Below are 12,865 nucleotides of genomic sequence, written 5' to 3' on the forward strand. Positions count from 1 at the left end.
CTGGGTTAACCCACGCTTCATCACATACATCATTCAATTCCTCTGATTCAGGAAAAACTACAGGTAGTTTTTTCACCCCCCACATAATACCCCTTTTTGTGGTACTTGTAGTATCAGAGATATGCAAAGCCTCCTTCATTGCCGTGATCATATAACGTGTGGCCCTACTGGAAAATACGTTTGTTTCTTCACCGTCGACACTAGATTCAGTGTCCGTGTCTGGGTCTGTGTCGACCGACTGAGGTAAAGGGCGTTTTACAGCCCCTGACGGTGTCTGAGACGCCTGGGCAGGTACTAACTGGTTTTCCGGCCGTCTCATGTCGTCAACTGATTTTTGTAATGTGCTGACATTATCACGTAATTCCATAAACAAAGCCATCCATTCCGGTGTCTACTCCCTGGGGGGTGACATCACCATTACCGGCAATTGCTCTGCCTCCACACCAACATCGTCCTCATACATGTCGACACACACGTACCGACACACAGCAGACACACAGGGAATGCTCTATTGAAGACAGGACCCCACTAGCCCTTTGGGGAGACAGAGGGAGAGTTTGCCAGCACACACCCAAGCGCTATAATATATATGGGAACAACCCTATATAAAAGTGTTGTATCCTCATAGCAGCTTAAATATAGTAATATCGCCAAAAAAAGTGCCCCCCCCTCTCTGTTTTACCCTGTTTCTGTAGTGCAGTGCAGGGGAGAGTCCTGGGAGCCTTCCTCACAGCGGAGCTGAGCAGGAAAATGGCGCTGTGTGCTGAGGAGAATAAGCCCCGCCCCCTATTTCGGCGGGCTCTTCTCCGGAGTTTGTGAGATCTGGCAGGGGTTAAATACATCCATATAGCCTCAAGGGCTATATGTGATGTATTTTTTAGCCATAAAAAGGTATTATACATTGCTGCCCAGGGCGCCCCCCCCCCCCCCGTGACCGCTGTGTGAAGTGTGCTGACAACAATGGCGCACAGCTGCAGTGCTGTGCGCTACCTCAGGAAGACTGAAAAGTCTTCTGCCGCCTGCTTCTGGACCTCTTCCATCTTCGGCATCTGCAAGGGGGGTCGGCGGCGCGGCTCCGGGACCGGACTTCATGGCTGGGCCTGTGTTCGATCCCTCTGGAGCTAATGGTGTCCAGTAGCCTAAGAAGCCAATCCATCCTGCACGCAGGTGAGTTGACTTCTCTCCCCTAAGTCCCTCGATGCAGTGAGCCTGTTGCCAGCAGGACTCACTGAAAATAAAAAACCTAAAAACTTTTTCTAAGCAGCTCTTTAGGAGAGCCACCTAGATTGCACCATGCTCGGACGGGCACAAAAACCTAACTGAGGCTTGGAGGAGGGTCATAGGGGGAGGAGCCAGTGCACACCACCTGATCCTAAAGCTTTATTTTTGTGCCCTGTCTCCTGCGGAGCCGCTAATCCCCATGGTCCTGACGGAGTCCCCAGCATCCACTAGGACGTTAGAGAAATTTCTTATCAGGATTAACCCACGGTTCTTCAAACAAGGTATTCAATTCCTTTGACGCAGGAAAAGTGACTGAGGACTAAGGAATAAGATTCCTCACACTCCTCTGACACTTTATCAGGAATATGCAGAACATCTCTGATAGCCTCTATAAGAGCCTCGGGTGGTCATTCCGAGTTGATCGCAGCCAGCAACTTTTTGCTGCTGCTGCTGCGATCAACTAGTACACGCCTATGGGGGGAGTGTAATTTAGCTTAGCAGGGCTGCGATCGCTTGTGCAGCCCTGCTAAGCTAAAAAAATTTCAAGTAAAACAAGACTAGCCCTGGACATACTTACCCTGTGCAACGATCTCAGCAATGCTGGGGCTGGCTTTGAAGTCAGACATCCACCCTCCATTCTCCTGGACACGCGTGCGTTTTCTTCTCCACTCCCCGAAAACGGCTGGCAACGGTCCAGTGACGCCTTCTTTTTGTCAATCTTCTTGCGGTTGGCTCTGTGACCGCTTTCTTCGTTGTCCTGGACGTAACCCGGCGAGCAACGTTGCGCATGCGCATTCCGGACCCGTTCGCACCGCAGCGACAAACCGCTGCATGCGAACAGGTTGAAATGACCCCCTCTATTCTCTGTGACAGAGTAGCACCCACCCTCTCCCTCCAAATCCACCTCACCCTCCTCCATGTCTGACCCGTCGAGAATCAGACTGCAGGATATGGGCCATAGATCGTTTTTGCGGACAAATGGGAGGGGATTGAGACGCTGGTTTGTGGACAAAGTCTCTATTCATAAACTCATCCACAGTCTGTCTTAAGTATTGCGTCTCTCATATTGCGGGATAGTTTTGTAGAAATATTTGAAATCATTCCCTTAATGGAATTAATCCAATCCAGTTCAGCCCCGCTATTCTGGGAAGGTGTACTGCCTTGAGTACGCAGTAGTGACCCCCCTGGTGAAGAGGAACACTCCGCTGTACAAGAAACACACTCTTTGCCTGACAATGTAAATGTGACAGTACACACACAGGAAAAGCTTAAGCACAAGTAACCCACAAAGAGCCCTTCAGGTAGATAGTTATTTGTAGACAGGCCCCACCGCGCCCTTATCGCTAATGCCAAGCTTAGCCGGGTAGCAGACTAAGTACCCTGATAGGGGACTTAGTATACTAATAATCGCTGCCCCCCTGCTATGACCCCCTGGTACTGCTGAGGTAATCTGGAGTCACACCGGAGCAGCTGTGCGTCCCTGTCAGTCAGCGTCTCTGTCCACTGCAGAGGGAAAATAGCGCTGATGAGCTGCTGGATCCTCTCATAGTGAAGCCCCATCCTGCTTTTTTTTTTTTTTTTTATACTGGTTTAGGTAATCTGGTGCTTAAAATGGAGAGAAAAACGTTTTAAGGCTGTTTTTGCCAGTGTGGGTATAGTGTACAGAGACGCAGCTGTGTACTGTGTCTGGAGACTCATTCCGTCCCGTTTAGAAGCCATGCATCTCTGTACCCTCATGCCACCATAATGTCCGGCGACCCGCTAGTCAGGGCGCCGGCTTAGTACTGACCACTCTTCATTCTTCTGTTAGGGGTGGCGGTGTGCTGCAGGAATGTACGCTCGCCGTGGTGGGGCTTGCTAATAGTTCCCTCAGGAGCTCGATGTCCTGTCAGCAGGGAACGGGACTATTAACCTTTCAAGAGGTTGTGCCGTTCCCTCCCCAAGTCCCACGAAACAGACAGGCTGGTGCCAACCAGTCCCGCCTGAAAATAACAAACCGATAAAATAAATGCAGAAAACTCTTCAGGAGCTTCCATAAGCGTGACCAGCTCCTCCGGGCACATTTTCTAAGCTGAGTCTGGTAGGAGGGGCATAGAGGGAGGAGCCAGCCCACACTATCAAATTCTTAAAGTGCCTGGCTCCTAGTCGACCAGTCTATACCCCATGGTACTAAATGGAACCCCAGTATCCTCTAGGACGTAAGAGAAAGATAGTAACAGCTGGGATTACAGAGTGGGAGAGAGTGGTGTGCCACTCGCAGACTACGCAGCATTGCTCTAGTCTACACTGGAGTTATGGAGACAGCCAAGAAAAGGTTCAGTAGCAGCATACACATGAGCGGATACATTACACACATTAGCACAATCTCTTATAATAACGTCTAAACCATAAAATTTGAGACAAAAAGGGACTCGTAGCAGAATCCTGTTGAAGCTGAATTTTATTTTAAAATCCACCAGCTCCTGACCACATACAATTTATATTTGGAACAAAAAAATAGAATCTGCAGAGACAATGCAGCAGGTACGCGTTTCATGTACAGAATTGCTTTCATGCTGAGAATTTCCCTTCAGACGCTCCTTCAGAGTTTCATTTATTTACACGGCGAGCGCTGGTCAACAGCGCCGGGGTTTCCTTGATCCTCACTAAAACAGAGAGCCAAACAGTGGTTGGTGTAGGATGACTGTGTGTGTGTGTGTGTGTGTGTGTGTGTGTGTGTGTGTAATGGTGCGTGGGCTGTAAGGCACTGCATGACCAGGGTCTGACATGGCGACCCTCTCCCATAGGAAGGCTGGGCTGCTCTCCGTCGTCGTCATCCCCTGCGTCAGCAATGGGCTACAGCGTGACGGGAAGGAGGATGGCGTGGCTCGCCCCCCATACTGCAACTCAATATGGATGACATGTTATGGCACTTAGTGAGTATAATCCCACCCGCCCCCCCTCCCCACAATGACGTGTTCAACACTGACCCCCCCCCTGACCCCCCCCAAACCTCACAGGTTTAAAAAGGAAATTATACAATGAAAGCAATTCCTCACATTAATTTTTATCTCGTTTTTTTTTCTTTTCTTTTAAAAGGCAAATTAACATTTCAAATGTAAAATGATATTCTACCAAGCCTGAAGCAATACATTTCTTCTTAACTTTCAGATTGAAAAATGTAGTGCTCATCTCTAATCAGTTACCCCCATTCTCCGCCCCCCCTTTGCAGAATCCTAGGCACACGTCTCACTATCGGAATTATCAGGAATAAAAGCAGCACGGAACTTATATCTTATTGTCCATTAGACGCAGCTCAATAAGACCCAGGCTTACTGAATTACCCGTCTCCTCCCCCTAAGCGGTATACGGACATTACTTAAAATATTTAGACCGTAGTATGGAATCACTTCTTCAAAATAAAAAATAAAAAATGTAAAAACCTGTATACATCCATACATATTTCATAAGGTTGTGATACATTAATTGTAATGATAATTATAAATAAATACAAATAATACATATAAGGAATGTCTACTGCAAACTGAATATATATATTTAAAAATGTGGCGGGGGTAATAGAAAGTGATAACCTCGATTGCGGTCTACGGGTGAAAAGATCTGGAGAAAGGAACGTGAGATGGTCTGCGGATTTCCATCTTCCCACGTAGTGCCCAGGGAGACTGTATTTGCGTAACCCCCATTCACTTCACACAGCATAGCCAAATACAGTACACGCTCCGAAATCTACTGTAGTCCCACCACTCTAAGGAATGGGAGACCTGATTGTCCCCTCACACTTGTCTTCTATGGGGATGCTCCATACAGCTGGCGGCCTCATCGCTCCATCTAGTACCATTCACGTGGAAGTGTAGAGCTTATCATCAGCAGCTTCAATTGGATTGGAAGTAAGGATTTGTTACGTAGCCTTCTCTAAGGGAGCTACCGTCCAGCTGGGTTACATGAACTGCATCTGAAAGACAGAGGGAACATAACTAAGAGCGCACTGCGAAACGCCTTAATGACCACCCATCCAGATCTCACAGCTGAGGCATGCAACGTCTTGAGTTCTGAGTTCTCCAGACCATGCTGCTTGGAGTTGGGAACTGGCTAAGGACAGTGCGTCCACCACAAAGACGAACTGGAGTCGCCATTTGTCTTAGTGGGTACAACTGTCTTCATGCAGTTCCAAACCATCCTAGACAACACGGGCTGCAGATCCCCCCCACCAAAAAAAAAAAAAAATCGGAGCTCAGAAACCAGGGAAGGCGATATCCACAGGTGCGAGACCCTACAAATATCTCCCCAACACATTTCAGATACTTTAAGTCAAAACCCTGGACAATACTCTCTCACATTACAGGAACAATGTTTTTTTTATTCCTTCCCCTTTAAAAGCTCGTAGTGCCATTTGCAATTTTGAAGGCATGCAAAAAACAGCAGCACCTCGGCGCTATTCAGGAACAACGTGACCTACAGAAACGGGAAGAGAAGCGTAAAGACCCCCCAAAAAGCAGCATAGAAAAATTATTGCAGCCAGTAATAAGCAATAATGTATAGGGAGAAAAGAAAGTAATAGGAGGAAAGAAAAGAAAATGCTAAATTTGTTTTTCCGATAACTTCCCAGCATCACTTGTTCTATACCAGACCTGGTCAACCTGTGGCTCTGTAGCCGCTGTGAAACTACACATCCCAGCATGGCCTGCCACAGGTTTAGCATTCCCTAATAGCAAAACTGTGGCAGGGCATGCTGAGACTTGTAGTTTAACAACAGCTGCATGGCCACTGGTTAGCCTGGCCTGTTCTAGATTTACAAAAACAGGATAGGCCCAGAATACCTAGAGGCCTAGGTTTACCTACAGAGTGGTTATACAGCTACAGGGACCAGATACATTTGGAAGAGAGGAGACCTATAGGGTATTTAGAAGACTTCTGGTCCCAGATTAAGGCCTCCAAATATTAATTCTCCACAGATCATTGCCCAAAGTTAGCAGGAAGTTTGGAGAGCCATAAAGCTAAATGTATGAGGTAAAAGCTCCATTTTGTTTATTTTGTTATATATACACTTCATCCAGTTGTCTATACACAGGTAAGGTGTCCATTTGGTTGGCAATTCTATAACAGCCAGTGAAATCAATGTAAAACGGCTGCACTTTTAGGGCTATTTATACGGGTGTCTTACCTAACCGAGAAAACCGCCTCTTTCATAAGGTTTTGTTTTTAATCTGGTTACTCAGAATATTTTTGCTCTGGTTTCATTCAAAGTGGGGTATCCAATTAGGCACGATAAAACATTGGGCAATAGAGTCAGGGTTTTTTTGTGTGATTTTTCCCGAATTATTATTTTTATTTGTTTTACAGGCTATCCAATTAGATCGCTCGTAAAAAATAAATTCTTATGATCCTGTGTGTTTTTGCTAGAAACAGCCGCGTTTTTGCCCGAAAATGGAGTTGTTTTGGGGGATTTTGTTTTGCCTGCCTGAATCAGGTGAAAAAAATCCCTGATACGTTGCGGCTCGCGCCGGCTTACCGGGGCTAATTGGATAGCCCCCAGCGATGCAATTACTCGTGGCAAATGAGCGCGGATAATTGGATATTGCCAATAGTGTTGTTTAACCACTTAACTGGCATGTCCAAATCATGTCATCGTGCAGCCACCAATGTGTCTTGCAGTTTGATGAGGAGATGCGTTTTGCAGATGTGCATAACAATGTTTCAATATTTGTAAAAATACTTTTTAAACTGTATTAAATAAAACATTTTTAGAAAACTATAAATGGTTTTGAAGGGAAAAATAGTCAGTTAAGTGGTTAAAGCAACATAATAAACATGAGTCCAGCTAGATAGTACAAGTCTAAGGCATAGAAGCAATATATAAAATCACAGGTAAGCAGCTCCCATAGCTCCGGCTTTGGCACAATAGCTTTCGGTGTTACTCGGATTTATCCGACTATACCTAAATGGTCCTACAAGAAATCCTGTAAAGAGAGCGACGGATAAGGGTCCTTCCCGGACACTCCGTGAGGGCTCTGACTGGATGGGCTGGAGGCTGCAGATAACTGGGTGAGAGGAGAGGTAGAGAAGCCAGTCTGAGAATGACAGATGGAAATGGAAAACATCACGAGATTCTTTGAGTAGAAAACGGTGGAAGAGTTTGAAAACTGACAGCAAAGCAGAAGAACAAGAAGCCAGATATCAGCAATGCTTTCCTTCCTCCCACCCACATGCACGCTTCATTCCGCTAAATCTCATTAAAGTGCCGGCTAATCCTATCGGTGTTTCTAAGCTGCATCAATCCCTCACGTATTGAGGGGTAAATCAGTATTCAGCTGAGAAGCCCTTTATATCCAGAACAGTGGAGGTCACTGGTTGAATGATTAATTCCCAGGAATACAGGATCTCACACGAATGGCTGCCAGCGCTATGCAGGGGTGAGTGGTGCACATGAAAAACACTGTGGGGGGTATTCAATTAGGTCCATTTTTTTGCCTAGGCGAAAAAACTGTACTTTGCTATTTTTAGGGCAAATGGGGATTCGCTATATTCAATAGCAGGGATGTTTTTTCACCTAGGTGAAAAACTCAGCAGGAGCGGAAAACATGTGGATTGGGGAATCCAAGTTCTCTCGCCGGCGAAAATGTGGGCAATTTTCGACGATTGAGGCCTTTTTCACCAATGATGTTTCACTAAAAAGAAAAGCTAAAGGGCATTGACGAAAATTCCTTAAAAACAGGCCGCAATTGAATAAGCAGGGCAGGGCGAATTCAATAGCTAACTGATCACTCCGTGTCCTGTATGAACACGGAAACATAGGGGTAAATTTAATAAGATGGGAGTTCTATCTAAGATGGGATGTTGCCCATAGCAACCAATCAGATTCTACTTCTCATTTATCTAGCACCTTCTAGAAGATAATACCTGAAATCTGATTGGTTGCTATGGGCAACATCCCATCTTAAATAGAACTCCCATCTTAGTAAATTTACCCCATAGTGTAAGCCTATCCTCAATACAGGGGAGTTGTGGGGGAGAGTTTAAAAATTAAATGAAACGAAACGTCTGATCAATACGTCGTCGTCATCCCTTTCCTGCAGAAAGGCGCTGACAAAAGAGAACGACGGAAAAGCCAGTGGAAAAACGAATTTAAATTTAAAAAAAGGCTATTTTTTGGCGCACTTAACCGGACACAATTCATTAAGAAAATACTGAAAGATTTTTTTTATTGCCAAAGAACCAAACTACACATTTCTACCATTAAAAAGCAAGCTACAATATTCAAATTATACGCAGCGCAACAGCTATATATCTATAGAATAAAATTATATAAATAAAAAAAAATAGATATGTCTGAGAAACCAACAAAGACTGAGCCGACAGCTATTTCTGTCTCTCCAGAGCCTGCGACATTCATCTTCTGAGACCCCAGGGACCGACTGACAGCCCTAACGCGTGTCCCTATCCATTCATACACTAGAGTGCATCATATGTAAAGAGACAACACACAATGGATGCAGGAATTACACTAAACACGGTTTAGTTAGCAGAATATATAAAACCTCCCTGTATTTATATAAATATGGGCTGCCTGTGTCTGATGAAACCTCTGTATTACTGTACACTGGGGCCCCCCGTTTAGCTGCGGAGATGCATGTCCATTAGGGAAAGTAACCCAAATCCTCACTTATGCAGCTTTACTGTAGAGACTGAGGGGTCAGAGCTGCAAATGAAACGTTGGGTGACTAAAGGGGGAAGCAGACGAAAGCCACTGGCACACGATTAGACTGCTCCCTGTCTTGGCATCATGGACGATGGGCGAGAAGCCAGCAACAACTGGGATCTACAATAACGTCTGAACGAGGGATTTGTATAGAGAGAAGCACCGAGCTAAATACACAGTAGATCCAGTGTCCGCGCTCCCTGGTCTCTCTCCATTCACAGCAGGGACAATCCTGCTGCAGCTGACAGACGCAGGAGCCCCCGTCCCCACACCGCAAACCCCACAGGATGACAGAGTCTATGAGGGGGCCAGCATGGAAACCATTTTCTCTATGAACGGGAAGGGGATATAGAATGGTATACGGAGTGAGTATCACTGCTGGCTGTGTGCTCCACTAGACTGATAACAAACACGTTTCAACAACGAGTCCAAACAAGGCTTCTCAAGAAGCTACCAGTCATCTTTAGTTCCATTAAGACTAAAATAAAAAAATAAAAATATTTATGATTATTTGGCAATCTTTTCAAACATATATAAAAGTTCCTATACTTCTTTATATATTTAAAACGAGAGCGTGCACCTGTCACCTACAATGACGAGAACTTATACTCAGGAAAATATGGGCTATGCATTCCCTGGAAGGCACGGACATAGCTGGGGCATGCTAGGCGTGAAACCCTTGGGGCACCAGGAGAAGGGGAGGTGGATCCTGTGATACCACATTGGTGCCGTGTACTTTGTTTCCGCACTCAGAAAGTATTGTGCGCACAGAAGAGCATTGTTCCTTCTCAGAACACGGTACAGATGTATTAACCTGGAGAAGGCATAAGGAAGTGATAAACCAGTGATATGTGCAAGGTGATAAAGGCACCAGCCAATCAGATCCTAACTGTTAATTTACATAATGGAGCCAATTGGCTGGTGCCCTTATCACTTTGCACATATCACTGGTTTATCACTTCCTTATGCCTTCTCCAGGTTAATACATCTGCCCCATTGATTGACACTGAACTACTACATGATTGTTAGCCAAAGTATAAGGAGGCCCAAACTCCCAGATGCCACCGGTTGATGGGTGCCCAGAAGTGTTCGGACTGAGATACTTTACACTGCCAGGTAATAAAAGTTCTCTTCTTAGGATACACACACACACACACACACACACACATACACCCAACATAGCTCAGGTCATGCCTGCAGCCCCCCAACCCCCCCACCAATATCCTATTTGGTTGCACACATGTATACTAAACACTTCATAGCGCATCACACAAGTCATCCCAAGGAATGTCCACCGCTGTAACCAATTTACCTGTGCTCCTGATACAGGGCCGAAAGGATTAGGTGGTCTCATAACAGGCTGGTTGTAGATTAATGCTTGCTGTGGTATTACTGGTACAGGTCCCATCTGAGTAGGCTACAAGGACGGATATACAAAGTTAATGACAGCCAAAAGATTGAGACTTTCAGGAGGAGATTCAAGTTTTAAGTAACTGGAAGCTATTCAATTGCTTTTGCCATCCAGCTCCAAGACTGCAGTTATTGCGAATTTTTGCCCGCACCCTCCTGAGGATGAGCAAAGTAGTGCTTTGGGGCTGGGCGCGTATACCGGATGTGCCTTAGCTGCAGCACCCCCAGCACTGGGCACGGGAGAAGCCGTTCGACGTGGCTAAATCACCATGCATGTGGGTGCGAGAATGCAGCTGTAGCAACCATCATGGCACTGGTTGTGCAAACAATTGAATAGCTCCCGTCACTTTATATGGGAGCCACGGGTGCCCAAACCAACTGAATCAGCCCCTTAGACCATAAAAACCCAGTAATATGGTGTATAAGCCTATATAGCGCACACCCAGGCACTGCCTAATGAAGGTACACATAAACTTACTGCAGTGGGCACCATCAGCGTCACACATAACAATGGCCACCAAAGGCACTGTTACACCTCAAGCCTCTGTAATGTCATATTGTACGTAATAATAAAAGGCTAATGCTGCTCCTCACCTCCAATTCAAGGATATTGCATGTCGGCAGTGACTAGATGGCGCCCAACAGAGCAATTCACGTGTTGCTCTGTTCGAGTGCACACAGCCGCCGGTGGGGACGTTACAGTTATATTGTTCCGTCATTTTGACCGTCTGATAACTAGTAGCAAATACAGAATTTCTCACATATGAAATAATAACAACAATATACAGAGAACAAAGAATCATTTTGGAGTTGGACTATATTTTGTAATAATATTTATACAATGTTTCCACAGCTCCAAGTGCAGCCTTTTCTCTGGGGCTCCAACAACGGAACGTTGCTTGCCACATTAGAACGGTGGCACAGGGAGGGCGGTCATGAGCCGAAAGGTTTCGCACCACACTGGTTTTTGGAGGGAACTGCAAAATAACCCTAATCATCCCACAGCCTAACCCGAATGTTGGCACCGTTCCCTTTATTCTTATATCACCCAGTTCCGAGCAGGTTACTACAGCAGACAGGTGGAAATGCCCAGGTGTACAGCTATATGGAAGGATTACCGCATCATTTACCCCAGGCCTGGCCAACCTGTGGCTCTCCGGCTGTTCGGGGAGAGGGTATACTGGGACTTGTAGTTTCACAACATCCGCCCAGCTCTGATCTACACTAAGACCGCAGGAAACAAGTGGTCGACTACCTTGGGTTTGGCCGAACCCAAATAATAAAAGTACAATTCAGTGGATATGTAGGTTCTATGAATCTGTCGGCAAGGAATGTGTGGCAGGGCCACCTCACCCCACCCGCATGGTCTGCAGAGTGACAGGACTAGGACCACGTGGGTGTAACATACTAAACACATCTTACCATTCCAAACGCAGAGATCCCTGTGGGCGTTGTAGCTGGATATGCCATTATCGGTGGGGTCTGCTACAATGAGAAAAGTGCAGAGATGAAGAACACAATATTGCTGTATTATTTTACCTTACACCGTTATACTGTGGCCATGCAGTTTGGCAAGTGTGGCTGTGATTCAAAGCAACAAAGCAATGAGTTACATGGATCTCCCCGGAGAGGCCGCCATCCAGCGATTGGTTGCGCATCGTCTGCTAGTAAATTATAAAGCTGTCGTCTTTCACCCGAGCAGCATCAATACGGTGTAGATTATTTCTTACATCGGTGTAGAAAGCATGGAGCCCAATCACCAATTAGTGGCAGGCAGAAAGGGCTGCATCAGCGATTCCCAGGACGGGCTATAAGCTGGCATTTCCCACAAGCAACTTGTTCCTACTGACTTGTGTCACATTTGTATTTGCTGGAGAAAGTCAGTGTATAGAGGAGATATGTCCCTCAGTACAGTTGTGCTCATAAGTTTACATACCCTAGCAGAATTTGTGATTTTCTGGCCATTTGTCAGAGAATATGAATGATAACTCACAAACTTTTCTTTCACTCATGGTTAGTGGTTGGGTGAAGCCATTTATTGTCAAACAACGGTGTTTACTCTTTTTAAATCATAATGACAACAGAAACTACCCAAATGACCCTGATCAAAAGTTTACATACCCTGGAGATAATGGCCTGATAACAAGCACACAAGTTGACACAAACGAGTTTGAATGGCTACTAAACGTAACCATCCTCACCTGTGATCTGTTTGCTTGTAATCAGTGTGTGTGTATAAAAGGTCAGTGAGTTTCTGGACTCCTGAAAGACCCTTGCATCTTCCATCCAGTGCTGCACTGACGTGTCTGGATTCTGAGTCATGGGGAAAGCAAAAGAATTGTCAAAGGATCTGCGGAAAAAGGTAATTGAACTGTATAAAACAGGAAAGGAATATAAAGAGATATCCAAGCAACTGAGAATGCCAATCAGCAGTGTTCAAAGTCTAATTAAGAAGAGGAAAATGAGGGATTCTGTGGAAACCAAATCACGGTCAGGTAGACCAACAAAAATTTCAGCCACAACTGCTAGGAAAATTGT

At 45.6% G+C, this 12,865-nt stretch overlaps 1 protein-coding gene across 13 annotated transcripts in view; it reads right to left on the minus strand.

Moving 5' to 3' along the window:
• Positions 1 to 4,200: 4,200 nt before the first annotated feature.
• PICALM (phosphatidylinositol binding clathrin assembly protein) overlaps positions 4,201 to 12,865 on the minus strand; it is a 160,821-nt gene continuing 152,156 nt past the window's right edge. For 12 of the 13 annotated variants that reach the window (XM_063951359.1, XM_063951357.1, XM_063951364.1 and 9 more), the window contains 4 exons: positions 11,750 to 11,812; positions 10,230 to 10,334; positions 7,157 to 7,259; positions 4,201 to 5,173 (listed from right to left, as the gene is read on the minus strand). In XM_063951359.1, coding sequence (XP_063807429.1) covers positions 7,167 to 7,259; positions 10,230 to 10,334; positions 11,750 to 11,812 — 261 coding nt within the window. In that variant the 3' untranslated portion in view covers positions 4,201 to 5,173; positions 7,157 to 7,166. The remainder of the gene's footprint in view (positions 5,174 to 7,156; positions 7,260 to 10,229; positions 10,335 to 11,749; positions 11,813 to 12,865) is intronic. The other variant, XM_063951363.1, reaches the window with a different exon arrangement.

Source organism: Pseudophryne corroboree, chromosome 2 (assembly GCF_028390025.1).
Source record: "Pseudophryne corroboree isolate aPseCor3 chromosome 2, aPseCor3.hap2, whole genome shotgun sequence".
NCBI classification, from domain to species: domain Eukaryota; kingdom Metazoa; phylum Chordata; class Amphibia; order Anura; family Myobatrachidae; genus Pseudophryne; species Pseudophryne corroboree.